At 46.6% G+C, this 27885-nt stretch overlaps 1 protein-coding gene and 1 long non-coding RNA gene across 2 annotated transcripts in view; both read left to right on the plus strand.

Annotated features, from left to right (window-relative positions):
* The first annotated feature begins 6295 nt into the window (after positions 1-6295).
* Positions 6296-8200, plus strand: LOC106740458 (uncharacterized). The gene is made up of 3 exons (XR_009462926.1): positions 6296-6637; positions 7454-7537; positions 7769-8200. It is a non-coding gene; the product is annotated as an uncharacterized LOC106740458 (long non-coding RNA).
* A 2716-nt stretch (positions 8201-10916) lies between these two features.
* PTP4A2 (protein tyrosine phosphatase 4A2) overlaps positions 10917-27885 on the plus strand; it is a 28426-nt gene continuing 11457 nt past the window's right edge. The window contains exons 1-3 of the mRNA XM_059729579.1: positions 10917-11037; positions 21253-21911; positions 23957-24049. Of these exons, the coding sequence (XP_059585562.1) occupies positions 21816-21911; positions 23957-24049 (189 nt within the window). The 5' untranslated portion in view covers positions 10917-11037; positions 21253-21815. The remainder of the gene's footprint in view (positions 11038-21252; positions 21912-23956; positions 24050-27885) is intronic.

Below are 27885 nucleotides of genomic sequence, written 5' to 3' on the forward strand. Positions count from 1 at the left end.
CCGAGAACAAAGCGCCGGCTGAGACGCGCTGCGCAGGGCCTCCGAGTGCGCATGCGCAACGAGCGGGAGGAAACAAAAAAGAAAGGAGCGCCCCCTTCCATTGCGCCTGCGCAGAGGCGCAGCGGCCCTGCCTCGTTCCGCCGAGAACAAAGTACCGAGGGGGCCCAGTGCGCATGCGTAGAAGCCTAGCACGCGGGGAGGGGCTGCATTGCGCACGCGCAATCGCAGCCTTGGGGCGAACAAAGCGTCCGGGAGCGATCGCAACGCATGCGCGTTACAGTTCCTCCCTCTTCCCCGCCCCCCGTCCCTTGCAGGAGTTCGACGCACGTGTGCGTCTTCTGCCTGCCCAGGGCATGGCCTGGCTGCCGCTCTGCGCATGCGCGGGTCCTTCCCTGGCTTGGGCCTGGCCAGCATGGTGTGGCGGGAGAGATGGAGCCCTGAGTTGGGGCCGGGGGTAAGGGTTAGACCTTGGGATCTTTGGAGCAAAGCAGCCCAGCCCTGGCCTCATGCTCCCCTCCCTGAGCACTAGCAGGCTGGCCTTGCTTGCCTGGGAGCCCATCCGGACCCTGCCAGATAGCCTGCAGCACATTTGACACGCAAGCCTCCTATGGCTGATACTGCGACACGAAGCACCTGGGTGCACTGGTTCTAAATCCGCCCCCACCCCGTGTGTGCACTGCGCAGGAGCCCTGGGGGGCTGGGTTAGCATGGGGATCCCTTGGTGCAAATCTTGATGACACCCAGAAAGCCCCCCAAAGGGTGCTCTGCAGGACCGACCTCCACTTGGAAGGCCCCTGCGTGGTCATTAGCGGACACGTTCCTTCAACCACCGGCGAGGGCATGGCCCTCGGCTGCCAAGCCAACATCAGCAGTAATTATCCTATAAGTCGGCAGTTCCCAAGCTCTGACAGCGCACCATCATTTTAAAACAACGCAACCTTAAGTGCCACCAGCAAATTTTTGTCATATAAAGTAATGATAATACATCTGTTAATACTAGTCGCGATGCATATGGGGTGCGCCCCCTGACAGGCCGCGCTCGCATGTGTCCCCCTGAATCAGGCGGCACCAGTTGCCCATGGGTAACACGTGCCGCTGACAGGTTCTCTGCGTACCGGTGGTGGTACCCGTACCAGATTGGGAACCGCTGCTGTAAGTGACAGATTCATCTCATTGTCCCAGAGTGTATACAAATAGTATACGCATAGATCCGTTTATGTCCTAAAGCAGGGAGGCTGAGTCTTCTGCATTTTTATTTCCATCAGTCTGTGATGGCAGCATATAGAAAGCTCATTTGAGGAAGGCAAGTTTCTTGATCTCCGAATGTCTTAATTGACAACCCCCCCCCGACCCAGAGCCTGCACTTGTCTTTTGGGTTCAGACTCTGCCTGTATGCAATATGACTTCTGTTGATAGCAGGACTGACTTCATGGTAGGAGTCTTGTTGGTGTAGCTGGGACTGAACTATATTTCAACCAGGTCTCTAACGCATGGAGTAGATGAGTGGTGCCCAATCTTTTCACCCCACAGACTAGATGGGCAGTGCCATATCTGGCCGCAGGCTGGATCAGGCTGGTGGGCTCGACCCAGCCAGAACGTGGGGTTGCTGGAGCAACTCCATTTAGCCCAGGGGACTGTGCAGCCTGACCCAGATCCATCCACAGGGGGTTGGGGAGCAGCTTGGTCCCCATCTGGATGTGTGTGGGGGCGCTGAATGGAGCTGTCCCGATCAGGATGTGGTGAGGGGTGGGTGGAGAGCAACTTGGTTCTGATCCAGACACATCGGGGGTGGAAGTGGAGAGCAGCCCAGCCATGATCCGGATGCCGATGGGGTGGAGTGGCCTCTGCCTGGACGCATGGAGGGGGCAGGGAGCCGCCCAGCCAGATCCGGATAGACAAGGGGCAGGCCTGTCCCTGATCCTGCTGTGCGGCAATGGCCTGGGCAAGGCTGGATCCCACTGCATGGAGCTTCCTCGCTCCCCAGCTGCCAGTTTTTTCCACCCTGCAGAGATCCCCGTGGGCAGGACGTCACAGCTCTATGGGCTGGATTTAGCTCGCAGGCTAGGGGTTGAGCACCCCTGGAATAGAAGAAGCTGGGGAAAGAGCCCATGAAGGAGAAACTTTGATGCCAGCAGGTGACAGATCCCAGATCTCTGTACTTCTCTCACTTGGCTACAATCAGCAATGTGCGCATGGATCTTTACTGAATGTGCTGTTTGGACAAACCCTTCACTCAGTAGTTAATGTTTGTACAATACAAGTAAATGTACAGTCCCATCCATGCACCTAAGCTACTATTACTCACACAACCTCAATGCAGCAGGGCAGCTTCTTATAGCTAGGAGCATGGCATAGTTTTGGATGCCTAGCACTGCCTGGCTTTCTTTTGCTGCCCTTTGCTCTTTTCTGCTCTCACTCTCCTGGATTCAGTTGCTCTCTCCCTTGTCTTCAGTCTCGCATCCATGAGATTGTTTTTCTCACGCACTTCACCCAGCTCCCTATTAATTAACCCTTTCTCCCTGCCTGCCTTTCCCTGATTGCATTTCTCACCTGTCTCGTGCTGCCTAGCCACCCCAGCTGCCCAGTCACACCTGCACATATGGGGTGTACACATGGGGCACAACGCAGCAGAGGTCTGTCACAGGTGATCTTGAACTGGCATAAGGTTCCCAAAGACCTAGAACTAGCTTGCACCACACGGGCTGTTTAGGACCCACCGTGCCATCCCAGCTCCTGCTAAAGGGTCATCGTTGCCCCAGGATTTCTACCTTCTATTTCAATACCACAAGAGAGGATTAGAAACTGTCCCAGTGCATCCAGCCTCCCCTCTCCACGGTCAGCATTGCTGGTTTTCCTTTCTGCACAGCTTCTGTGCCTGCTTCTATTACATCTTCTGAAACCTCTGGGGCTCAGACAGCAGAAGCCTGAGCCTTGCTGCCTGCACTCAGTTGTCTTCATTTCTCTGAGTCGCTCTCCATCTTTCTGTGCTCCTCCCTCTGGGCCAGATTCTCCACCTAGCTACATGCTAGAAAGTGGACTGAAACTGTCCCAAGTTAGGCAGTGGAGAACTTACGTGCAGAGCAATTCCTTACCTGCCCTTATTTCTTGTATTGGGGAAGGCAACACATCAAGAGCTTCCTGAGGACCTATTACTAACTCACACCCTGACTGGGATGATCACAACCTGCTCCTGCACACATCCTCCCCACTCGCTGCAGCTACGAGGTGCCTGAACTCACCTGTGAATCAGCCCCTCTTCCCTCTGTCAAATCTTGTCTTTACAAAGCACCCTGGCCAGGAGCTCTTCCCAATCCTTGAGGTGCAAACATCTCCAGGTTTGATACCGCTCCTGGTCCCCAGCATCTGAGCAAAACTGCAGAAGCAAAACAAGACCTAAGTTAGACGTTTTCTCTGGGCCTGGTCCTAGTGGAGTATTTTTCAAAGACATCCTGTCAGACCCAGTTTTTTTGGGAACTGCTCCTGGAGATCTGCAGCAGAGATACAATGAGCTCAGCTCATCTGCTGGGGCTGAATGGGGTTCTGAGGTCACGAGTGCATCTCTTCCCCAACCCACCACCTCTCATACAAATAGCCTGGTTTCCTATTAGCTTTCCCACCCTGCTTGTTTCCTTCTCCTTTTCTCTCTCCCTTCCTATTGCTTTTGTTATATTTGTCCAAGACAGTCTGGAAAAAAAAATGACTCCAACCACAAATGTGGAAGGAGTGCTGCCAAGCTGGCAAAATTATAAAATAAAGCTAGGCCTTCATTGCCATGGACTGATGCAACAAAAAGTAACTTTAGATCAGGGATGCTCGACCAGGGTGTTGCGGCACCCTGGGTTGCCCTGAAATCCTTTCAGCGGTGCCTCAGGGTGCCACACACTGTTAGCACAGTTATGGGTGCAAACATGATTCACAGGATAAATCCTGAGATTTCAAATAGGCATCCATAGTGTTAAAAACATTGTGTCCCTGTTGTGGTATTTCCGAGTTCTTTGCAACAGGAGAGCTGGAGTCAAACAAATGAGTGAAAATTAAGAACTGGCACTTTCCAAGGGGGGCCTCCAGTCTTAACGAGGGGTGCCTGGGGTCTAAAAAGGTTGAGAACCGCTGCTTTAGATTCTCATGGACGCAGTCATATCCACATATCTCATGGCTTTCACGGCCCTTTCTTCATTTTCTTGGTCCTACTGCCCCTCTGGCTGGCACTGTCCGTCTCTTCCATGAGATCGGTATTTTGTGTGCTTGAACTGCAGGAGAGGAGCAATGGGTGTCCCTGCAGGTACATCCCCAAACCTGGAGGCACGTTCCACGGACAGGCCGTGCAGCTGGCAGTGGGGCAGGGCCCAGTGTTGGGTACACCGCTGGGTAGCAGTACTGCAGCTGGCACCATTGTGCTGAGGCTGCGTCAATGTGGCTATCGCAGCTGACAGCTGGTATTAGTCACTTGCTTTTAACCCACTCAGGAATGACAAAAAAAATAGTTTCAGTTTTAAGGGAAGGAAGGTCACTTGTCAAAGACTTTGCTGGCACTGGGAAATCTGGGCTGTCTGCCACAGACTCCCCGGGCGAACCAAGCTGCTTCGTTGTCTCAGCTTCCCAGCTAGAAAATGGGGATAATACTCCCACCTTTCTGTCTGCCTTTATCTGTCAGATCTGTTGAGATTGCAAGCTCTGTGAAGCTACAAGTCTCTTATGCATTCGTACAGCAGAAAAAAGAGCCCTGACCTTGGATGGAGCATCTGGGTGTTACTGAAATGCAAAGCCATAATAATTAAGAATCGGTTGTTTCCATGACTGTGGCGTTCAGCCAGGCAGTGCTAGGCAACCTCCAGGGCAAAGCTGCCACGTGGAGAGGCTTTTCCTCTGGGTGGAAACGGGAAGCAGGTTGGTTTCAGGATTGAGCGCGTGGCCTTCCCCGCTCCCTCTGCCCCTTCCTACGTGGGTCGAATAAGGAAGCAGAAAGCAGCTGGAGTGGATGGGCCGGCTTCTGCATTATTGCAATTATCCCCTGAGATTGGGATGATGGGATCGTTAATCAGCCGGCTTTCCAAGAAGCTGCCTTTGTTTGGTTTCAGAGCTAGACACTGTGCGCTGCGGAGCGCAGAGCTGCCAGGCTGCGCCCAGCGAAGAGGCCCGGAGGGGGGTTTTCATGCTGGCTTGGAGAACAGAAGAGCTCTTGTTCCAGCCTTCTCCTTGGCAGTTTTAATGTAGCCGCCCACTTCGCTGGGTCAAGCCAGGAGTGGTGGGGATTCTGGGAGGGGACGGGACGGGTTGTCACTAATGGGGTCCCACCTCTTTCTCCTTCACATGCCCCCTTTTTTAAATCTCCATAGTCCAAAAAAATAAATAAAAAAAGGAAGCGACGGCTTGTGACATCAGATCAAAGGCATTCATTATCATAGCCTGATAAATACCCACCTCTGGGGCTCTAAGGTTTTGAGTCTCAGAGGCCTTGGCATGAGCTGATGCCTTCTGCGCTGTTGCTAAATACGGGGCGAGACTGGCCTGCTCCTGGCCCTGTATGTGGAAGGCTGGGCTGCGCTGCTCTCTAGCGGTGGCCGTGCGGTATTTGAAGCTGGCTGAGCTGTAGCACATGCTCCGCTTACAATCAAAACTCACAAAAGAGGCAGCAGGACCTTGGGAAGGAGAAAATGATCTTGTTTTTGGAAAAGTCAAGCCCTTAAGCGTGCCGGCTCCCTATATTCCCCCTCATTGCTCTAACGCTTTCCATTGTTTCCAGTTGCTCAGACATCCCTAAACTGTTGACACTGCTCTAATGATCCCTTCATCATACTCACTGCTCTGATAACCCATAATCCTGGATCAGAAAGTCAGAAAAAGGGCTCAAACACACCCAGCTCTCATGATGAGGCCATGTATCAGGATCCCCTGATACACGGCACAGCACAGATGCTCTCCTTCAAGCTTTCCTTGCTTGTCATGCCTTCTCTGCAAGGATTTCCCAGTGCAAAATAGGCCTTCTCTGCTGGGCATGGGCATCATCTGATCTCCTGTACCACCAAACAAGGCTCGTGTGAGTTAAGTGGTGCAAAGGCCACATGCTCCAGAGAGGCACCCTCGTACTTTGCTTCATGTGCACTGATTAATGAAGCCTGGCAACATCCTGGGAGGTGGATATTATTGCCCTATTATACAAATACCATTCCTGAGGCAATGTGCTTCCTGATCCCATGCCCAGAGCTATATGTCCACGTGATGGCAGGGAGGAAAGCACGCAGCATGATTGCTTTGATTGCGGGGGGAGAATCTGCCTTGTTCAGTTAATGCCACGTGGCCGAGACTGGAGCCTTTCATCAAACTCGGAGGAGTCTCTTCCTGGTTCAACGTGACTCCCAGCCAGCGACGTGGGCAAGGGCAGGGTTCTGCTGAGCACTGGCTCTGAGTCACTTAGATCCGGAGCACTACCCCCCTACCAGGAAGCAGATCAATGGGTCATTCATCTCTCATTTCCTCTTCTCTGGAGGCACCTGCCCCATGAAGCTGGCTACTGGCTATTTAACCTGTTCTCTCCTTTGCACGTCCCTACCCATGCCCCCAGGAGCTTCTCCAGTCTTCTCCCCTCTCTGCTTGCAGCCGGCCAGCATCAGGCCAGAGAACTATTTGCATTCCCAGGGTACATCATACTTTGTTTTTTCTTGAACACTTTTTCCTGTATCCATTTCTTATAAGGATGTCAGTACCCTGAGCCAGAAAGGGACCTACATGCCTCACTTACCTCTCACAGGATTATGCTACAGGAAAGCAGAGGAGAATCTGAGGCTTGAGCTGAAGTCAAACAAAACCAACAGAAGCATCAGTGGGTATTAGATCAGCCCTCAGCCCCCCTCACACCTTTATTCTTTCCTTTTGAGCCAGACTTTTCCTATCATTCAGCACTAGTGCTTCAAGCTCCCTGCAGACTCAGGAAGGTAAATGTGGACCAGTTCCATTGGGGTCGTGTTTTCAAGGTTTCCTTTGCAACCACAGCTGTTAGCAGAAATTGCTGAAAGGAAACAGAGATTGCTGCAGCAAGGATTGGATTTTGTGGCAAATCCCACAGCTGGGGGATAGTCGGGGCCGGTATTATACCACGCTTGTACCACCCTAAATAATTCTTCCCCTCGCTGTTGTTTACTCTATCAATGTATCTCCACAGTCTGCTTATGAGCTGAGAAAAGCACCTGGCAAGCTGCTGCATCCTCTTTATACCCTGCTCTTTTCCCGTGCTCTCCATCTCCCGTAATTGCTAGCTGCTGACTTCTAGCACAAATCAAATTGCTTTGTTTGGTAAGCAACATAAACCATGATTTTCTCCAGGGTTCACAGTCATTTGTTTTTTCTTCCTCCCTGGCAAGATTTTCTCCCAACAGTGACCATTATGTTGTATTTGGCTTTTGTGCTGCAATCATCTTGTGTTGGCTAACATGTGGTTTCATGTTTTTTATCACAGGTTACAGCACTGCCAGTTTCCTCCTGATCTCGCCTGCATGCTAGATGTGCTGCCGACACATAAAGATGCCTCTAAGAGCAGCAGGTAAAGAACTGTATGTATCTAACTTCAGACAAAGAAATGCCCCTCTTACCTGCCCTTATATTCTCTGCACGTGGGATCTCAACCGACATTATGTATGACACCTGCTGGGAGATGGGCAAGGAATACAATGGCTGTATTTCAATGAATGCAAAAAGCTGCGGCTTTGACTACAGCTTTTAAGAACTGACTTCTTGTTTCAATTATCAGTCATGACAATGCTTTCCTCTACAGTAAGGCCTCCAAAATTACTGAACAGAATGGATCTGCTTTAAGAGCATGTGTTTCGCATATGTCTCTGTATTCAAAGACATTCTGTGACCTCTCTCCTGCCAAAAAATGTTTCTAAACCGCAGCTATTTTTTGGATGCAACGTGGTTAAGAGCACAAGGTGGCATCACATATCCTCAGACAGGCATTGAGGAACAGCATCTCCAACCGAAATTGTTTAATGGAAGCAGGATGCAACTACCTGAGCTGGAATTTCTCTCAGACACTGTGTTTTTGGAATCAGATGTCCTGGATTCAGGATGTCCTGGATTCTTCCCTTGCTGTCCTGTGTAACGAATATAACCGTGTTAGCTGACGGGCCCAGAATCTTTTTAATTGCTCTGCTGCTGCCTACCATGGCCCTGTTCTGTGAATAATAAAAGGGAGTTCATTCTCCAGGACGGTTGTTCTGATGCTTCGTAACAGTACCACTAAACCGACTCATTCAGACACATGCCTTTGGCCTGTTGGTTGTGAACCAGCTGAATACATCCCCAGGGCCATCTGTGAAATGCTGCCCTGATGGAGAGGCAATGCTGTCTCTGAGCTGGAAGAAGCAAGCAGGAGATGCACAAAGTTTGATGAGCAAGTGTTTCTGAGAAGATGATTACTGCAAGATGAATGTGATGTTTTCATATACAAGAAGGGAGCCAGAGAGGCAGATATCTTTGCACCACTCTCAACTGCAGAGGGTGTGGTGAGGTCGGCTTCCCTGCCTCTGGTGTGGCTCCTCTCTTTCTCTCTGTCTCTCAGTCCTGCAAGGTTGGTTCCCACAGGAAGGTAGTTCTTCTTCTAAGACATTATCTCTAAATGAGCGTGGAAGTCATTACAAAATTTCATCGTCCTTGAAAATAACCCCATAGCCTTTTGCATATTGCTCTGTTCAAATCCTGGCTCCTTATATTCCTGGATTGTTTCCTGTGCTCTCCTAATAGAGGGGAATACTTGGGCTGATAGCCCAGCTTTCTCTGTCATTACCACTCTGGGCATCATAGTCGCATGGTGACCCACTTCCAGCACCTAAAACTTAAAAGACTAAGTGATTCCCCTCTCCTCTGTCTGGCAGAATTTCAGCAGCAGATATGGAGTCATGCTAATCTTTCTGTCATGCTTGGTATTTTCCTGCCATGGGCTGGGCTCATCACATCATTCTCGTTTTTCCACTTTACCCGAGAGGCTCCCAGTTTTACTTCCACGGGTTTTTTTTTGCAGGCAGGAATCCAGAACTCCCATTTCTACACAGCTGACAAATTAGCTGGATAGGGGAGGAAAGAACACAAAGTTCGTAGCATCTCAGGTGAAGCAAGTCCTCCCACGTAACCCCCATCTTATGCTGGGAGCCCAACTTACAGAAACAAGTTAACTTGTGCTCCCTCCATCAGTTGGTTGCGGCATATAACGGCCACCTCCATCTTCACCTACACTTGTGATTCCCAGCCAGGGTGCCTTGAGATCCGTTCAAGGGTGCCGCAGAGCATTAGCACAGCTAGGTGTCCAGACCTGATTCACAAGACCAGTTCAGAGATTTCCAACAGGACTTCATAGTTTTAAAAGCATTCTGACCTGCTGTGATCTTTCTGAGTTCTTTGCAAATAATTGCTCTATTATTTGTCTGTAGTCAAAAGATGAGCACAAACTACGAGCTGGCATTTTCCAAGGGGCCTCGAGTCTAACACTGGGTGCCTTGAATCTGAAAAGGTTGAGAACGACTGACCTACACTTTTCTTACGTATACAGTACGGCCGGCGCTGCACACAGTACCGGTCAGGTTCGAAAGAATATCCAGGTCCCTGCCCAAAGGGATGACAGCGGGTCCCAATCTTTTTGGAGTCAGGACTTCAAACCCACTTTCTGGCAGGCTCAAAACCACAAACTAACTGCCCTTCTGGGCTGAGTGCAGCCAGGGTAATAATCTGTGTGGTTCATAATCCCACTGGCAAGGGCTACGAACCCACTCGGGGTCATGACCCCTAGTTTGGCAACAGCCGGCCTTAAGGATTTCCAGTCTGCAGCTGAGGCGTTGGGACATCTGGACTGTGTTCTTCACTGTCCCCATGACTCGGCATCTGGCCTTGAGCAATGCAGTTCCTTCCCCCGCATAATGGGATTTATATTTCTGTATTCAAGAGCTCAGCTTTCAGGGCTGCAGGGACAAACTGTTACACCGGCACAGGACAGGAGTAACCCCGTTGTTACATCACTGACGGCAGCAGGATCCAGACTCCCTGCAACCTGTGATACCGCTAGTGTTCACTTCCCGCACCCCAGGCGAGGTAGCCCCCCTTCCCCGGGTGCATCCACAGTGCTTCTTGGCTCCTTTCGAACTCTGTTCTCTTATTGCAACCCCTCCATGGACACAGGAGAGCTGCACATGTGGCGCTGTGCCTGTGCCTTTCATGCACTGGGCATCAAACTGGGGCCTAATGGGACAGATCCCCGCCCAGGTCCCTATCCCTGCCCCTGGGGACACGCACAGAGCAGCAGGGGCTCTGGGAGGGTGTCCCCCGGCCCTGTGCCCTGCAGCAGTGACCTCAGCAAGCAAAGGTCAAGGCAGGGAAGGGAAAGGGGAAGGGGGGGAAGGGCAGGAAGTGGATCAAACCAAAGTACTGCTCTGCAGGGGGGGTATACCAATGCCAGTATGATGGGGAATGGAACTTTAAGGGGGAAATGGGCCATACCAATCGTGTGATGGGGGGGTGAATGGAGCATACTAAGGCTAGCTGAGTGGGGGGTTGGAAAGGAGAGGAAAAGGCGTCATAGGCATTCCAAAGGAGGGGAAATGGCTTGTACCATTGCTGCTTTGAGGGGGGGAGGTGGGTTCTACCATTCCTACATTGGGCACGTACCAATGCCAGCGGCGGGGGGGGAAGAGACGGGTTATACCATGAGGAAGGCGGTGCCGTGCGAGTGCTGCCGGGAAGCGAGCGGACCGTACCAAGGGCGAGGGGTGTCGCGGCGGGCCGTACCAAGCCGGGCGGCGGTGAAGGGGGGGCGGCGGGGCCCGCGGGCCGCCCCGTTCGGGGCGCGGGGGGAGGGGTGGGCGGCGCGCGCGGAGCCGTTGGCGCGGGGGGAGGGGCGGCGTCCCGCGCGGGCTGCGCCACGGGCGGCTCCCCCCGCCCCGCCCCGCCCGGCCCGGCCCGGCCCGGCCCGTCCCCTCCCGCCGGCCCGCGTGGGAGGCGCCGGCCGCTCGCTCCCCGCTCGCTCGCACGGAGCCGCCGCGCTCGATGCCCGGGGTGAGCCGCCGGGGCCCGGAGGGACGGGGCGGGGAGCGGGGCCTAGGCCGGCGGAGGAGCCCCGGCCCTTCACGTTCACCTCGGGCAGGTGGGCGCCGTCACCTGCCCCTGCCTGCCCGCCCGCCCGGCGCTGCCTCCAGGGGCGCGGCTGGACTTCGCCCGTCCGGCCGGCCTGTGGCGCGGGGCCGCTCCCGCCGGGCGGGCAGGCGGGCGGGCGGGCGGGTGTCCCCCCCCACCCCCCACCGCCACGGGTGTCCCCGGCCGCCCCTCCTCCGCCTGGGGGCGACTCCGTGGGTTCCTCAGACTTGAGGGATAATGCTCTCACTTACTGATTTGAAATAACGGCCGGGGGGCGGGAGGGCGAGCGAGCGAGCGAGCAGTCTGTTGTGTGCTAGGCCCGGCGGGCGGGGGGAGACGCTTCATGTGCCAGCTTTATACTTTGCCCACCTTTCCGTGTTCGCACGCTTCCTGCGCGAGCTTTGCCCACCTTATGCACGTCCACGTTTTTATTCGCGAGCTTTGCCCTCCTTGGTGCACGTCCAAGCTTTAGCTGCGGGCACTGCCCAACTTTAGCCGCGGGCACGACCTGTCTTAGCAGGATCGAGTCGGCAGCTTATTGGCCCGTCGAAGGTTCGGCGTCTCGGTGTCGCCGTTATTGTCGGAGGGGGTTTCGTAGCAGCCTTCAAGCCCCCAAAGGGGGTTGAGAGGGGATGGAGCTGGGCTCGGTGGCGGATGACAGGACGAGGAGCCGTGGGCTCGCGGTGCAGCGAGGGAGGTTGAGGTTGGATGTTAGGAAGTGTTTTCTCACGAGGAGGGTGGTGAAGCGCTGGAGCGGGCCACCCAGAGAGGGGACGGACCCTCCATCCTTGGAGGGGTTTAAGACCCGGCTAGACAAAGTCTTGGCTGGGATGATGTAGTTGGGGCCGGCCCTGCTTTGAGCAGGGGGTTAGACGGGACGTGACCTCCTGCGGTCCCTCCCAACCTCATTTTCTACGATCCTGTCGCCGGACGTGCATGCGAGCACCTGCAGAACCGGGTGACTTGTTTTTTGACACACGACATGCCGGTGGTAGATTAGACCAGATCTCTCTCTCAGCAAGCATCGTGACTGATAGTGACCACCGCCAGATGCTTCAGAGCAGGGTGGAAAGAATATTACAACACACAATTAATTAACTATCGCAAGCATGGAGGTTTTTCTATCCCCGTCAGTTAACAGTTTACGGCCTGAAGCGTGAGTGTTTACATATCCTGATTTTTATGTCTAATCCTTCATTTAAGCCCAGTTAGCTTTGCCTTCCATATCATCTTGTGGTAAATGAACTCTGTGATTAAATTGTGGTGTGGGGCGCATGACAGGTTTCTCATTAGTTTCATTGGATGTGTGCATTTGTGCGTTACAATTGTATGAGTAGAGAGGACTGGCTACTTCTGTCCTCACCTCTTGTTTCCATCCTTTCTATACTAAACCGTGCTGTTCTTTGCAGCCTGTCATACAGAAAGCCTGGAATAATTATTGTTGCACGTCCTCAGTGTTAACAGTTGCCTCCTCAGCTTAACCGAACTGTAGATGGAAGTTTCTGGTCTTAGATTGAATGTGGCTCTAGGTCTTTCCTGTCTCCAGTTACATTTTCTAGATGTACTAGAAAGTTATCCTAAGTTCATCAAAATGAGCTGAGTTTTTTCTTCCTGTGACTTTTCTGAATAATTCTCTTAATTGTGCAAAGCTGTCATTAAGCTGCCTGTCCACGTGATCAGTTAGTATCACTAATTTGAGAGACTTGTCATTTTACGTCTTACGAGCAATACCAATTTGTGTTGCCAAAGGAAATGGACACGGAGCTTTTGCTGTCTGCAAAATGCGGCACTTTGTGCAGTTCAAACATCTCAGCATCCTTATGTTGCAAGGGGCTGTTAAAACCGTCAGGCTCCCACACTTCGACAAAACTTCAGTTAGTTGTATCAAAGGTAACTACTGGGTTTTTGCAATTTAAACATAGCTCTGGGGATTGCTAACATGGATAATTTTGAACTCCTTACTGCTCTTCATTAGGTGGACCATTGCTTTGGGCTGTTTTAAGGCATTTTTATTTTTAGGGGCCCTAGTTGAAATAAACTGGAGACATGACTTAAACAGCATTCAAATGCTCCCCTGTGAACTGGTTTTGAGTACAGATGGATGTGGTTAAACCGCTTAAAAAAGTGCAAATTGAAACATTTCTCTTTAGCAAAAGGATGTACCTAATTTTCTTTGAAAACCCAAACTGAGTATCTGTTCATTTCCCAGTGTTGGATTAGCTAATAAGATGTTCTCTTCTATGTATTTGGTGTTGGTTGTAAATTATTTGACCTCACCCAAATTCTGGAAGGGAAGATGAGCTATTCCAGTCTTCACTGAAGTTTCAATGTGAGAACAGAGCCGCGCTGAGAAAAGCGTCGTCTTGGAACTCCTGACACTGCTTTTATTTTTTTATTCTCTCTTGCTGTATTTTTAAATTGGGAGTTTAGTCTCAGCAGTGAATATTTTTTCTTACTAATGCAAGCTGCAATCTGTTTTCTGCCTTGTTTTAAGGCCTAGGACGGTGTGACTAGGTCCAGCAAAAGGAAATGAATGAGTCATCAGCAGCAAACTTGTCAGCAAATCAGGAGGGAACTCGTAGGCGGGTGGATAGGGAGGAACAGTAGAATTTCTTGACCTCACCCCCCTCCCCATCTGCAGGCACGTGTCATTATGAACAAGCTTCCTTCAGAGATTAAGAATTTTTTTTTCCAAGAAACTGTGGAACTAGTAGCCTGTTTGCTATGCAGAGAGATGACATATCTTAGAGAGAACTGTCATTAAGCAAAGTCCTTCAGAACTCAAATTCACCCATTGTTTTAAAGTTGACTAGATTGAGTCAGGGTGATAAATTCTTTTCAGTACAAAGCACCCTTACAGTCTAGAAGATACAGACCCTGAAGTTACTTTTAGACCGTCTCTATGCAGTATGAAGAGTCCTCACTTCTACCACATATGGCGTAGAGCCTTTCTTCTTGGATTGAGGCTATCCCGGCATAGGAAGTAAAATACGTGGTTAGTAAACTGACATTTCCAAAAAAATCCAGTTGGGCTCCAACATGAATATACAAATTAATTTTTTTCTGGGAATTGAGTCTTACTCCTTATGCACCATGGCACCTACTGCAAACACATAGGTGTGAAACAGGCATGAGGATTTTTACATGAGAGGAAAAGGACAGAGTTCAGCAGCTCACGAGTACAAACTCATTTCATTAAACTAGATTTTGACTAAGAGCAACACTAGTTCAGCAGCTGCATTGCACAGTGCTGGTCTCACAAACACTGAGGGATCTTTTAATATTGACTGACAAATTAGCAGGTTTTGCCTTGCATCCTGTGCACTAGGTTGTTTCGAAAGGTGATCCAAGTGACCTTTCTTAAGGTATCTGTATCTTGCGATCTTGGGAAGCTGCAGCTGTTGCAATCTGTTTAACTGCCTCGGTGTAGTAAAGCAAATGCTTTTAAAGGTATGTTTTGGAGGGGGCTAGGGAAGCCAGGAGCACTTTATGATTGTTGATAGTTCTGCTGAGAAGCAGATATCTTCCTGAGCTTGTCTCGGATCAACACAGAAGTTTAAGTGACTGGCACAATTGAAGTATTTGAATTAGGAATCAATCTATAAGTAAGCAAGATAGTTCCTGGAAATGTAACTAAGTTCAATTGATGTTGTCCTTAAGGGAGTCATAAATGCGTCAGCTTTATCCGTCAGGTCAGGAATCTTGCTTAACTGTTGGTTTTTATTTTTAAAGTAGCAATCCACTGGGTGGGTTTGGTTTTTTTTCTAAAGGGAACTTCAGTAGTTAACACAAGTTTATCTGTGACTTTGCAGACAAACTTATTCTAACAAGTTATGTAGTCTTTTGCATGAAACTCAACACTCTTGTTAAGATGGCCTAAATTTGTAGGCCACATCAAGTGCTTTCGGAATATGTAAGGTTGTCCAGATAGGATTAATTTTGGTATAATTTTGCTATCAGTGTGAGGAGTAGAAAGGTTGGGCAGTAACTTGGTATCCTTCTTATCGGTTATCGTGGGAGGGATGGCACCATACTGCGCTATATCCATGTCACTGATCTATTGGTTGCAGTTGGATTGTGACTTTGCATACAGGCGCTGTGCTTGAGTCTAGTGCCATGACACTATGATTTGCTGTGTGGATCAGGGTTTTGATTAGTAACCACTCCCAGTTGATTAGGTTGAAAAGAAGCCGGAATAGTAATTAACTCCCAAATTAAGTTCCCAAATTCAGGAATTGTTGCTCAGCATATTTGTACTTATCACTCTTTTCTTCATCCACTCTGATTTCTTGCAGTGCTGATGCTTTAGATGCCTTTTCACCTCTCTGTTAAATTTCTTGATATGGTTATCCAGAGGAGAAAAATCCAGTTGCATTTTTTTTGATAGCTGTCTACTTTCACCTTCCTGATTTTACCAAATTACAGAGCTAGGGGATCAGCCAGCTGAAAACTGTTCTTAAGCTTGCTATTTTGAGGTGTACAAATACATTAAGGTGGGAGCTAGGTTATATTTTCATCCTGATCAATTGTGATGGCCCCTTCATTCATCACACATTTTAAATGTGTGTTTGTATCTTAACTGGCAGGAAGGAAGGCATTTACATTTAATGCATTTGCATTTCGGGACCCTTTGATCTGACCTGGTAGACGCTGGGTTTTTCCTAGTCTTATTTAGTAACTTATTTTTAAAAATCAGTTTTGCTGCGTTCTGTTACAGTGTCTTAACAGTTTGGAGGCAAGGTTCTTTGAGTAGATGTGATACCTTTTATTAGACCAACTGAGTAGTTGGGGAAAAAAGTTCTTAGCAAGCTTTCTGGTGCAGTCACCCTTCTTCAGGCGTAGGGAGTCTCTGCTGGTCTGAGACTCTAAGGAATGAGAGAAACTAAAAGTATGGCAGGACGTCAGTGAGAACATAAATAGGTAGGAATTAGAAAGATAAAGTAAAGCAGGGGAGGGAGGGAGAAGAAAACGGGAGAAAAGGCCAAAGGGAGACATTACAGTGATAGAAAACAAGGTAGAAAAGAGGCTGCCTGAGAGAGAGGAATTTTCCCTATGCCTAAAGAAGGGTGACTGTGCCCAAAAGCTTGCTAAGAACTTTTTTCCAACTACTCAGTTGGTCTAATAAAAGAGATCACATCGCATCTACTCAAAAACCCTTGCCTGCCTATGTGCTTAGCCCAGAGGTGGGCAAAATGCGGCCTGTGGGCTGGATGTGGCCCGCCAGGCCATTCTATTTAGCCTTCGGGGCCCCTAAAAATTTAGAAAAGTAATTTTTATCTGCCCCTGGCTGCCTGTCATGCGGCCCTCGATGGCTTGCCAAAACTCAGTAAGCGGCCCTCTGCCCGAAATAATTGCCCACCCCTGCTTTAGCCCAACAGGGCTACAACTGAAAACCCAGTAACAGTTTGGAGGTAATGCATGTGTAGGCAACCAAATAGTTTTGAAATGCCGATTTAACTCAAGTTCTAGTCTTTTTAAATATGCTGTAAAATGATTACAGCATGAAATAATTCTGTAGACTTCTAAATACAAAGCTTTGTATCTTCAGATCGTTGCTCGCACATTAATTCAAACAGGCCTATAATCCTATAATAAACAGACCTCTAGTGTGATGGTGGTAAGGCGATACATTGAGATATTGGGAATAAATGACTCGCCCAAGGTCATGCAATAAGTGGTTGGACACAATGAAGGGTTATAGAGCCAGGACTAGAACTTCTTGGAGTGCCTGACTTGGTGCCACACACAATTCAGTAGAACATAACGTCTCCCTTTTACTTGGTTTTACATCCAGCTTTGTATGCGTTAAGATAAGAGCTTACTTTGGAAAAAAAAAAGGGGGTAGAAGTAACTTTGATTTTGCTATAAAGTAGAAAAAAGCGTAACCTCAGTGACCCTATGTCGCTTCAACTTCTACTCTCTCAGTTGTGTTGGATGAATTTTCTGTCTTTTGGAACCAGTCAGTTGGACTGAGTAATATCAGAAGGGATCATTATTCCTTTCTTCCAGAAACTGTTTTGCCTTCATAGTGCTGTTAGCTGAGAGTGCTGCAGATCTCCTATTGCATGATCACCAGACTGCTGGGCTGACCCACGTATTTCCTTTATATGGCTTTATGAGGTCCTCAAAAGTAAGGAAATTAGTCTTGTAACTCTCCTTTATAATGCAAGTCTTCTTCAGACCGCTGTCCTGAGAGTGTCAGTTGACTCTCAGGGTATGCTGAAATGGAAAAGCCCTTGTTTCTGGCAGAGAGAGGACTTTCTTGTTCAGGGTAGGCAGGGGCTGGACACATGTTCGAATGCAACAACTTTAGTGGTTTCTTACAAAGTCCATCAGAGTTGTAGTAGGCTGTAATACATCATAACTAATCTGTTTGTCCTGAATTCCTGTAATGTGTATGAGGCAACATTTTGACTGGTTTGGATGATCTAATGAGAGGAATGACCTAACTGTGGTATTTAGATGAAACTCTGCCATCTGGGAGAGGTATGATGGTATACTTTTGTAGTTGTTGAAGTGATAAGTGTTCCGGGATTCACTTTTGAAATCTGACTTTCAGTCACTTAGAATAAAAATTATACTAAGGTTGGTTAAGGTTACTGAAAACATTTCTGTTCTTGCTTCTGGCAACCTAATTAAAATGTATTTTTGGTACCGAAAGCCACTCTTTAAAGAAATAATTGCTGTTCTGCAGGTGGTGTCGTCCCCACACCCCCCTGCTTTACCTAATGTCATGGAGAAAATACTGTCCCAGTATTTAATTTTAACTCGTTTAAAATGAAGGTCTCCTTAAATTTGTGACAGTACAAAGAATTTGGCTTGGTGGAAACTTGTCGGCAAGATTTTCTCCCATCTATGAGTTGTGCCTGTTATACTATCTTTTTAGTTCAAGTGCGAGGCTTAGTGACTGCATGCCAATTTTGCATTTCTTATTTATTTCTCCATTACTGAAGACTTATTTTTTAAGGAAAAGAGATACTGTTATGTAGCCTCATATGCTCTTGGTTTTTATATTTTTTCCCCCTTCCACTTGAGGAATCTAGTTTGGAATTGTTTTATAGTAGAATAAATCCTGCTGGGTTAGGTCTGTCCTATTATCAGCAATATAAAGCTAATTTCTTTGCCTAAGGTGAACATTTGGTACCTTTTCTTTTTTGATACCTAGAGGAGAGTTAACAAAACTTTTATTCGAAACTGTTTTGTGTTAGAGATGTAGACTGCTGTCTTCCCTTTTGTTCACCGGAGAACTTGGCAAAACCTTGAAGGACGGGTATCGTGACATCATAGGAAACCCAAATGCAAAGAGCAGCTCTCCCAGCTCAGATTTCTGTCTGCTGTGATGCTGTCGTCATAGTCTCCAAAGATCCTGTTAAAATCCTGGAGAAAAAGCTCTGACCTGATTCTCTTTCTTAAAAACACTGCAGAAAAGGTTCCTTTACATGTCCTAAAGAAGCAGGAAAGGTCATGCTGTTTGCTTTTGTGTAGCATTTTAATCTCAAGTGGGCCCAGCTATGGCTTGCTTCAGCCGGGGTTGGGTCTGTTCAGTTTCTATAGACTCCAAAGCAAAATTGTTATGAATCTTTTGGACATCCTGTTGAACATCCATCATTTGAATGTCCCACGGTAGAGCATCTGCTACATCCATCTACACCGTTTTTGCAAATGGAGACTAAGGCGGGTGGTAAATAAAAGTTGTCACTACTGAGTGGCTGTTCTGTTGCCTTTTAAACTGGTTGTAGGACTGGTTCCTAGAAGGAAAGGCTGCTTACAGACATAAAAAATAAACCAAAGCAGTGCTTTATTTTAAGTTCAGCGCACCCCCGTACCAAGCGCAACACATGCCCAGAAGAAGCATCATGTCAGTTGGACCTGGCTCATTTTAGGTCTGTATAGATTGCATGCTTCAGCAGGGGTTTTTTTGGGCACTTTTATCTGATAGCTGGTTGAATCAGCTATTAAACAAGAGCACCAAAAAGCCCCGGTGAAGAATGCAATCTATACAGATATTGGGTGAGCTGGGTCAAACTGATGTGATGCCTCTTTTGGTAAAGTGCTGTTTTTTTGTTTTAGTTTTCACGTGTCGGTGGCCTAAGTGTCCTCCGGCTCCGTCTGGCACCTCATCCTTTTTTCTTTTTCTTTTTTAAGTCAGGCCAGGTCAGTGCTAGGCTGCTTGATATAGCCACGTTTGTTTAGGAATAAGACTTTTCTGAATGTCTGCATTTGGAAAGTCCTTGTATAAGGTCAGTTATGGCAGCATAAAGTGCTTTTGCTGGTATAGCTGATCTTGTTCAGGCAGCCAGAATAGCAGAAGTGCCCTATTTACTTGAATATAAGATGACCCCCCTTAATAATCAGATTCTATATATGGAAAATTTATAAATTTCTTATAATATTCCAGTTATAGAATCCAATTATTGGAGGTTTACCCTTTCCACTGTTTACAGCAGGGAAAATAAGTCTGGGGGGGTAAGGTACCCCTTTGCCCTCTGCCCATCATCTGCCCTCTATAGCCCCTTCCCTCCCCACTTTCCCCCTTTTACTGTTAGACCCTGCTCTCCCTAAGCACATGGAAGTGAGAGGCAAATTTGAAAACACTGACCTTGAAGTAAATCATATAAATAAACCCATAGACTTAGTTCATCCAGAAGGAATGCCTTTTTACCTTTTAAAAATTTTTTTAAAAAACTGCTGCACATTTTAGCGCAGGTACTCTGTAAGCACACTTTTAAGCGGCACTTTTGTACCTACTTATGCTGTATCTTTTTAATATTCCTAGGGTTTACTAGCATAGCCATTCTGACAAGTCTTTTCTAGTGTAAATTTGACCTCAGACTGTTTTCTCCTGTTCTAGGCTGCTTCCATGTCAGCATGAGCAGTAGGGAGAGCACAGAAAAAGGAGTTTTCTTGCGCTCAGGTCCCTCAGCAGATGCCACGGTGCTCCCAGCGGAGAGCAATTACATGAAAAAGTCTTGCGTAACCTCTGCATGCCAGCGCCGGGTGTGCTCCCTGCAGACAGCATCTTCAAAAATTTAGCTGCTCAATTCTAGTAAATCTCTACTGAGCATGTGTCAACTGAGAGTTTTACCTAGTCTTGTCAAGTGGCCTCCTTTGGGCAGATTTTCACAAGGGTGGCAAAAGGCACATCTCATCCCTGACCGAAACTAAGAAAAATAAAGCAGCCCCTCTTTGCAAACTGTCAAGCCCCTGCTTCAAAAGTATGGAGGTAGTAGAGGTTGTTGTCAACAAGAAGGTGGAAAAAACTTGAACAAAATGGGTTTTTTGTGATTACTCAATTTCATACTCCGCCGCAACTGAACTGTTAGCAAAAACTACCTCCTTTCCCAAAATTTTCAAGAAGAGGCAGATATATGGCAAAGAAAGCTCCAGCCGAAACGGTTTGGCAAAGTTTTATAAGGATCTGGCAAAATGGTCTTAGAAGTATTGGGCAACCTTAACAGCAGGTGGCACTTTCAGATCTGTCTTGATAATCCCGTGCTTTTCCTCCTGAACTGATGAATGTTGTTAATTTTGGTGAGATCAAAGTTGATCTTAAAGTAGGGCTAGAATTTCCTGGTCTTCTGTTGCTTGTCCTGATTGTAGTACTTTACAAAACGTTAGTCATGCTCTTTTCATTTTGCTGGCTTCCTCTGCCATTTATTTTTACTTGAGGCAGGTGGCGATCTTAATGAAACGCTGCTTATCTAGCCATTTTGTGTTGCGCCCAAATGTCCATAAGTAGCTCATGAAAGGTAATGGATTGATTTACAGCTATTTAGCTGTGGTGAATAGTCTGCTGCTTTCAGTTGTAAATGTTTAATTATGAGCTACAGAAGGCTGTATGATGATGTTTCCTCTTTAGTTCTGGAGTTCAGTATTATCTGGCTATCAGCATGATGGATGACAGATATTCTACAAAATCTCAGTTCATCAAAAAGTTGATAGTACATAACACCAGGATGCCACTCCACATTATCATAAAAGATGTGATTAAGTGTATATCAAGCTACTTTCAAAAAATAGTCTTTGTTTAAAGCTTATCACAGTAAACTGCTTAAGATTCTGGAGACGCTGTTCAGGAGACTTCTGGCTTGAAAGCAGCAATCCCTCTCATGCATTTTTTTTCCCCCCTCTCTTTAGGTGTTCTGTTGGAATAGACGTCGCACATTTATGGCGATTCTGAGCGTTAGGGCAGACTTCTGCCAGGCCCAGCACAGCACCCTGGCTGACAAGTGAGCTGGGCGTGGGGGGGCTCTACCGTGCCATAATTACCTTGCCTTGAAGACTCCGGACTCAGCAGTCACCCTCAAATATATGGGATATCTCCTGCATATTGGAAGCTTATTCCTTTTACTGACTCTAGCAAAACTAAACATCAAGAAGAAAAAGTGGAGAGAAGATCTGCCCTTACTTTGTTTGCCTCACCAGTGCCTAAATGTAGTACAGGCTGCCTAGTCTTGCATGTAGTCGGAGTTTTTGGAGTCTGAAGGATACCACCCGCAGTAATTGAGGCCTAAGTTGAATTCAAGTGGATTCAAAAGGAAACCTGCTTTTCCTGAAGTGAAATTTTTTTAAGAGCAAACAAGTCAAAAGCAAGCTTTCATCTTTTTTTAATGTTTTCTGCTGTGAAACCTTTCAAAGGTTATTGATTTTTTTTTTTTTCTTTTGTGTGCCCCTTACGGAAAAAAAAATTGTTTGCCATTATGAACCGTCCAGCTCCAGTGGAGATCACCTATGAGAATATGCGTTTCTTGATCACTCACAACCCAACCAATGCTACCCTCAACAAGTTCACAGAGGTAAGGTGACCGTATAACGTGGCATGTTTTTCCATTTCTTGCATTCTGAAATTCCCATAACGGCACCAGAATCGTCTTGTGGGTCCGCCATCAGTGAGATCAGATACCTGCTACGCTTAAAAAGCTTCAAGCAGCAGGTATTTTGTTTCATTTAAACTGTTTAAAGTTCTCTTGATCAGAAGCAGGGAAGTCTGGTGACTGCCTTTCTTTAGAGTCTTGCTTTCTTTCATTAAGAGAGGTTCAGAGCTTCCTTCTGGAGCTTAGACGTGTCCTTCTTCAGTCTTCCCTTTCACAACTTCAAAGGTATTAAATATGTTGTTTCTACTGCTGTTCCAAAGAGAAACTAATCCCTGTTTTCTCATGAACTACTTCAGAGCTGTATACACAAAGACCCATGGGTTCATCTTCTGGTTGTTAAATCAATAGTAAACAAGATCACAAGTGTTTATGATCCTGTTTGGTCCTGGGACTAGGATTCCATGCAGGAATAGCATTAGTATCTAACTTTTAAAACGGCAGTCTTCTCAAACTCTGAGTTGGTCCCAGATTAATTGGATATTTCAGGTATGAGAATAAAGTTTAAAATATCATTGCTATCTCTTTAGACTTGAGATGAATGGAGGCACTTTCTCTGGGCGCTGGGTAATGTCCAAAATATTGTCACTGATACCATAAGGGCTTAAATACTTCTTAAGAAATGGAATCTTAACTTTTGTTGAAACAGATGGGATTACCGGAGAAGGGCTGGAATGGAGTATTGCTGCATTCCAGCTTGTGTAAGTCTCTTAAGGAAACTGTAACATGCACTTGTGCTTGTCTGTGTGGTCCTTATATTCCTTTGAATATAAGACTCTGAATTTAAGATGCATTCAAATTTTCTGACTTTCAATTTAAGGAAACAATAAAACATCAAATATAGGTACCTCTATGGCAGTGGTTCCCAACCTTTTTTTTTCTGCGGACTGGCACAGGAGTGGGACAGGGAGCATGGAGCTGGCTGCCTCCCTCCCCGGGCTGTGACTGCTGGCGGTGGAAGCCGCTCACTTGGGCGGACAGATGGGGGGCTGAGCTGGGGGGCTTGTGGCATGACCCAGCAGCCAACCCTTTGCGGCCCAGTGGTTGGGAACCTCTGCTCTATGGTACATAGATGAGCTTTTTTACTATAAGATATAGGCCATTTTAAAAAGTGTACCTTTTATTTGAAAAAAATACCGTTTCTTTCATTTTGCTAAGATCCTTTATCTGATTCTGACTGCTGCTATCCATTTAACTTCCCTGCCAACAGTCTGCTCAGATGCTAATGGTTAATTTGGCCTGAAATCCTGATTCTGCCATCATCTTTAATTTTTTTCATCTAAGTGTTATGGATTATATTTCTCTTTTGTCCAGGAACCCCAGAGTCTGAAATAAGCAATGTGTTATAGCTAGAAATAAAGTTGTAGAGCATTTCACAGTCTAAACACTGGAGGAAATTCTGCTTGCTGCACAAACTTTCCAAGTGAGCTGGTGCAGCTTTTGTGTGATCTTCTGATTATTTATCTAGCACAACGTGCTACTTATAGTGCATTACAAGGAAGCAGGAGTATGGCTCGGTGTGTGTTCTGTTCCTCCTTGCCTCAAAATGTCAACAGTGGCTGAGGCAAACAGCTTTATGTTTCTATTTAAAGAGAAAAAGCAGAATCTGTGTGTAGGGCATAAGTAGCTATTTTAATTGTGCTATGGTATATGCTTGACTTTGAGGCAGTTCTTCCACACTCACCTTGTCTCACAGGAGAGTGCTGGAGAGATTTCACATTTACCACCGCACTTTTAATCTTTGGCCATATATCATTGTCAAGACCACATTGTCCCAGTTGTGCGCTGGATGAGACGCTCTCTTTTCAAATTGGTCCTCACTCCTCAATTATCTAGTCTCCTTGGAACTGCAGAGCAATTGCAATATCATGGGTTCAGGCTAGTGTATGTGTTTGGCTTTGTAACTATTGAGAAAAGGCTTTAATTTTTTCTTCTGGCAGCATATTCACACATTTTTCTTGTTCTTAAAGGAGCTTAAGAAATATGGAGTGACAACCTTGGTGCGAGTTTGTGATGCCACGTATGATCAAGCTCCCGTCGAAAAAGAAGGAATCCAGGTTCTAGTGAGTCTCTCTTAAAATGTTTTCTAAACTGAAAAATCATTAGATATAGATCTGATTTCTCAGTGTTGCTTGGCATTCGTGCTTGTGCCTGATAATAACATAGCTTCTTCCAGGATGACCAACGGCAGTCTGTCTTCTGGATCAATGGGGAGTTCACCTTGAGATTTTTTTTGTTCAGTAGATTCTTTGTAACTTTGAAATGCATCAGAGGAGGTATTTTGGGTTTTGTTGCTACAGCTAGTTGCCCTAGTTAGAAGTTCCTGTTCTTAGAGGTCTGGGTGCTTTGGGAAATGCTTTGATGACTTGGTTACTGATTTGAGTCTGGTTCACTTTAGAACTGGCAGATTGGTTGGGATGAACCAGGTAGCAAGCAATTGTGATGTGATTTAGGGGTCTGTCTTGTTCATAGAAGCAGCACCCATATAATAAGTGGCATTGCCTCAGGATGCCTCGGAAGGAAGACTGAACTTGGGTTCTGCCTTCTAAAAATAGGACCTTCCAAACGTGGTTAAGATGCACAGACGGGTTATTTGTTTTGCATAAAAGATCTTTCATTTCTTATGTCAGTTTTGTATGGGTACTAATGAGATTTAAAAACCAGCCATATTGCTAAGCTGACATTTGAAATGAATTTCAGACATAAACTCCAGGCAGTCATGGTTTAACATATGGCTGTATTTCATGCTGTAGATCTGTGCTAGCACAAAACAGCAATGACGTGAGGGATCCGACTTGTTGCAAGATATTAGTGGTCACGGTGATGCATTCAGTGAAGCTACTGGCTTCTGTCCTCCCTTATTCAACAGGTATAATTCCATAACTCGGCTAAAAGTTAGAGACACAATGATAGTAGTATTTAGTATTGGTAGATGTTTTTTCATTAGCTCTGTGCCCACATGGAGATTGAAGGCAGTGGTTTTCTAGTTGGTGTTATGAATAGTTGTAGCAGGCTGAAAAATAAAGATTTAATATATGCACACCCACTGTAGCTACCCTGTTTTCTATTGGCTCTCACATCTTTGTGGCCAGAGACGCTAGCAATTTTAAAGAGTTTTCAGCAAATTTGGTAGAACTTGCATTTGTTGGATAATTTCTATTCTGCATCATCATTGAAATTCCTGACAAGGTCTCCTGTACCTTTTATTTTAATTGGAGAGGTATAACGTAGAGGTTTACACTCCATACAAGATTGGAGAGCATATCATGCAGCCTGGAGGCTTCTTTCTTGGAACATCTGGTACGTGAATTTGCAGAGAATCGGAGACCGTGTTCCTCTGATGACTGTCCTGGGCATCCATCTTATGCACCCATGCATAGTTTGGTCAGGGTTTGTGGTTCACTTTTAATAGGACAGCACTGACAAGTAGACTACCCTGGTTTTGGGCATTCCATAGTTTTATAGTTGTTAGGGGCTGGGAGGAACCTTACAGATCATCAGGTCCAGCCCTCCTGCACTTGGGCAGGAAGACTGCTGGGATCAGATGGCCCCAGAGGACTGGCGTCAAGACGTTTCTTGAAGGTCATCAGGGTGGAAGATCCAGTATTTCCAAAGACAACCATCTGTACCAGGACTTTCTCTGCGCATTCAATATGCATTAATTGCTCCTAGCATGCTGTTGTTATACAAAAGCAAAACGGCATAGGGAAAAAATCCACTAGACATCTGGCCAGGGTAACAAAACAGGACATGAAAGAAAAGATTTGCTGCTAATGTCATTCCTGATCCAGATGATCCCAGATATGATGGTGTCTTCGTAACTTAGTATATTGCCGTGGTGTTTTGGAATTTGAAAGTGAGCCTGGCTAGTCAGTAGTGTGACCTCTCTACCCAGCTTCCTCCACTTCCTCTTGAAATACTTTCTGAAAAGAAACTGCTGTCACCATTCAAAAATGGGGCTGAGTTACCAGCTGGCTGAGAAAATGAAACGCATTACTATTTAAAGCTAATATTTGTTTACAGAATAATGAAGATTAAAAACGCAGCCTGATGGAGATTAGCATCTTTTGTTTGAAAACTGCTGAGGGCAAAAGCATAGTGAAACCCCTGAAATGGAGAGAATTTTAGCAAAGTCTTTCATTTTATGACATGGGATAAAATACTAGTCAGGACAGCAGGGTGGGTGGGATGTGGAAGTTACCTTGACAGGTGCCATAGTGAGAATGCAGGGGAATTGTAGAATTAATGTGCCTTGCTTACTAGTCCTACTACTTCAAACCAAGTGCATGCAACAAAGAGATTACCCAATAGGAGGCTGAGATGGATTATAGTATTTTTGGGGTTCATACCAGATTTTCATGGTTTTAGATGGTTTGTAAGGGTCTTATTATTCCAAGGTACCATTCCTATTCGTACTAGCTAGTTGCTTAGAATACTTTCAGCCATGCATCCTCAGTTTTTGAGATGAATTATTTGGCATCTTAAATTATGCTAAATAATTCCTCTTGGAACAGAAATAACCCAACTCCAGGGCAAGCTTGTTCATTTTCAGATTCGTGTGTACACATCTGTAGCTCTTTGGATTCTGGCCGTATTCTAACTACTACCCCACAGAGCAGTGTTGCATACCTGGGTCAGGCTGTCTTTGTACCTTGCCCTCAGGACGCTCCATGCTACAACAGGACGTCCCAAGCTTTGCTAAAAGACGCGTGCAAGCCAGATATGAAGGCCAGATTTGAAATTGGTCCTGGCCAATGGGAAACCTTGGCAAGAGATCGGAACAGATGGCATCATCATCTCCACCAAGGTGTCAACGTCCACGACAGGAACTGGCTCCAACAGCTTGAAGAGAAAAGTGTCTGTTGGATGCAAGCAGCTCCCAAACTTCCCAACCATGGTACATACAAGTACTTGAAATTACTGCCACAGATCGTGCAGATCTCGAATTGGACTATTCAGTCACATGAGACTCTGCAAACAGGTCACAGGCTGCAATATCCACCGTCTCATAGACAAAAGGATGCCAACCAACCCTGCAGAGCAGCGTTGCATACCTGGGTCAGGCTGTCTTTGTACCTTGCTCCAGAATCATATTTCCTGGATTTAAATGTTGGTGGACAGCCAGAAAGCTCCCCTTTCAGATGCTTGGTAGTAGTGGGTTTACCTGCTGTATAGGCACAGACCCTTTAAGAGGTACTGGATATGATTGCCTCCAAAGAGCTATATGTTTGGTTTCATATGGAGTAGTCACTGTAATGCAGGTATCCCAGTGACAAGCTTCTGTTGGAGCAAATGAAAGCAGTGCTAAGTCAAAGCAAACTATTCCTACCAGAAGTACCTGGTGGTAGGAGACCAGAACTTCTGGTAATGGTTCGGTGCCACCAATGGGCAAGAGAACTGTGTGTGAAACAAGCTCTTCTCAAAGCTTCAAAGACAATACAAGGAGCACTTTTAAGTGTCCTTGACCCCATGTATACCATGGGTTCCAACCAGGAAGAGAGCTCTCAGGGCAACCCAGAACTTCAATATCCAAATCTTTCAGGTTGTACATACAAATCTCATGGTAGCTGGCCATTTTGAAACCATGGTAGAAGAGATCTGCCAGCAGCCAGCCTGAAAATGCCATGCAAGGAGCTGTCTGTCTGAGTATTATGTGCTGTACCATAGAAGAATATAAAGTTGTTTTTTCTGTGAACCAGCAGCTCAACCCCATGTTGGGCAAAGTGAAGAGCTTTTCTTGAATCAGCACTTAACCCTCTGTCTTCTCCATTGTACTCTAAATGGCACCCACACAAGACACTTTCTTTAATAGCTTTATCAGATCCTATACCCATCTTCTTCCTGTATCATCTACCCATCACGTCCATTCACCTCCCTTCCTCCCCCCTATCTCTCCACT

Source organism: Alligator mississippiensis, chromosome 6, assembly GCF_030867095.1.
Source record: "Alligator mississippiensis isolate rAllMis1 chromosome 6, rAllMis1, whole genome shotgun sequence".
Lineage (NCBI taxonomy): Eukaryota > Metazoa > Chordata > Crocodylia > Alligatoridae > Alligator > Alligator mississippiensis.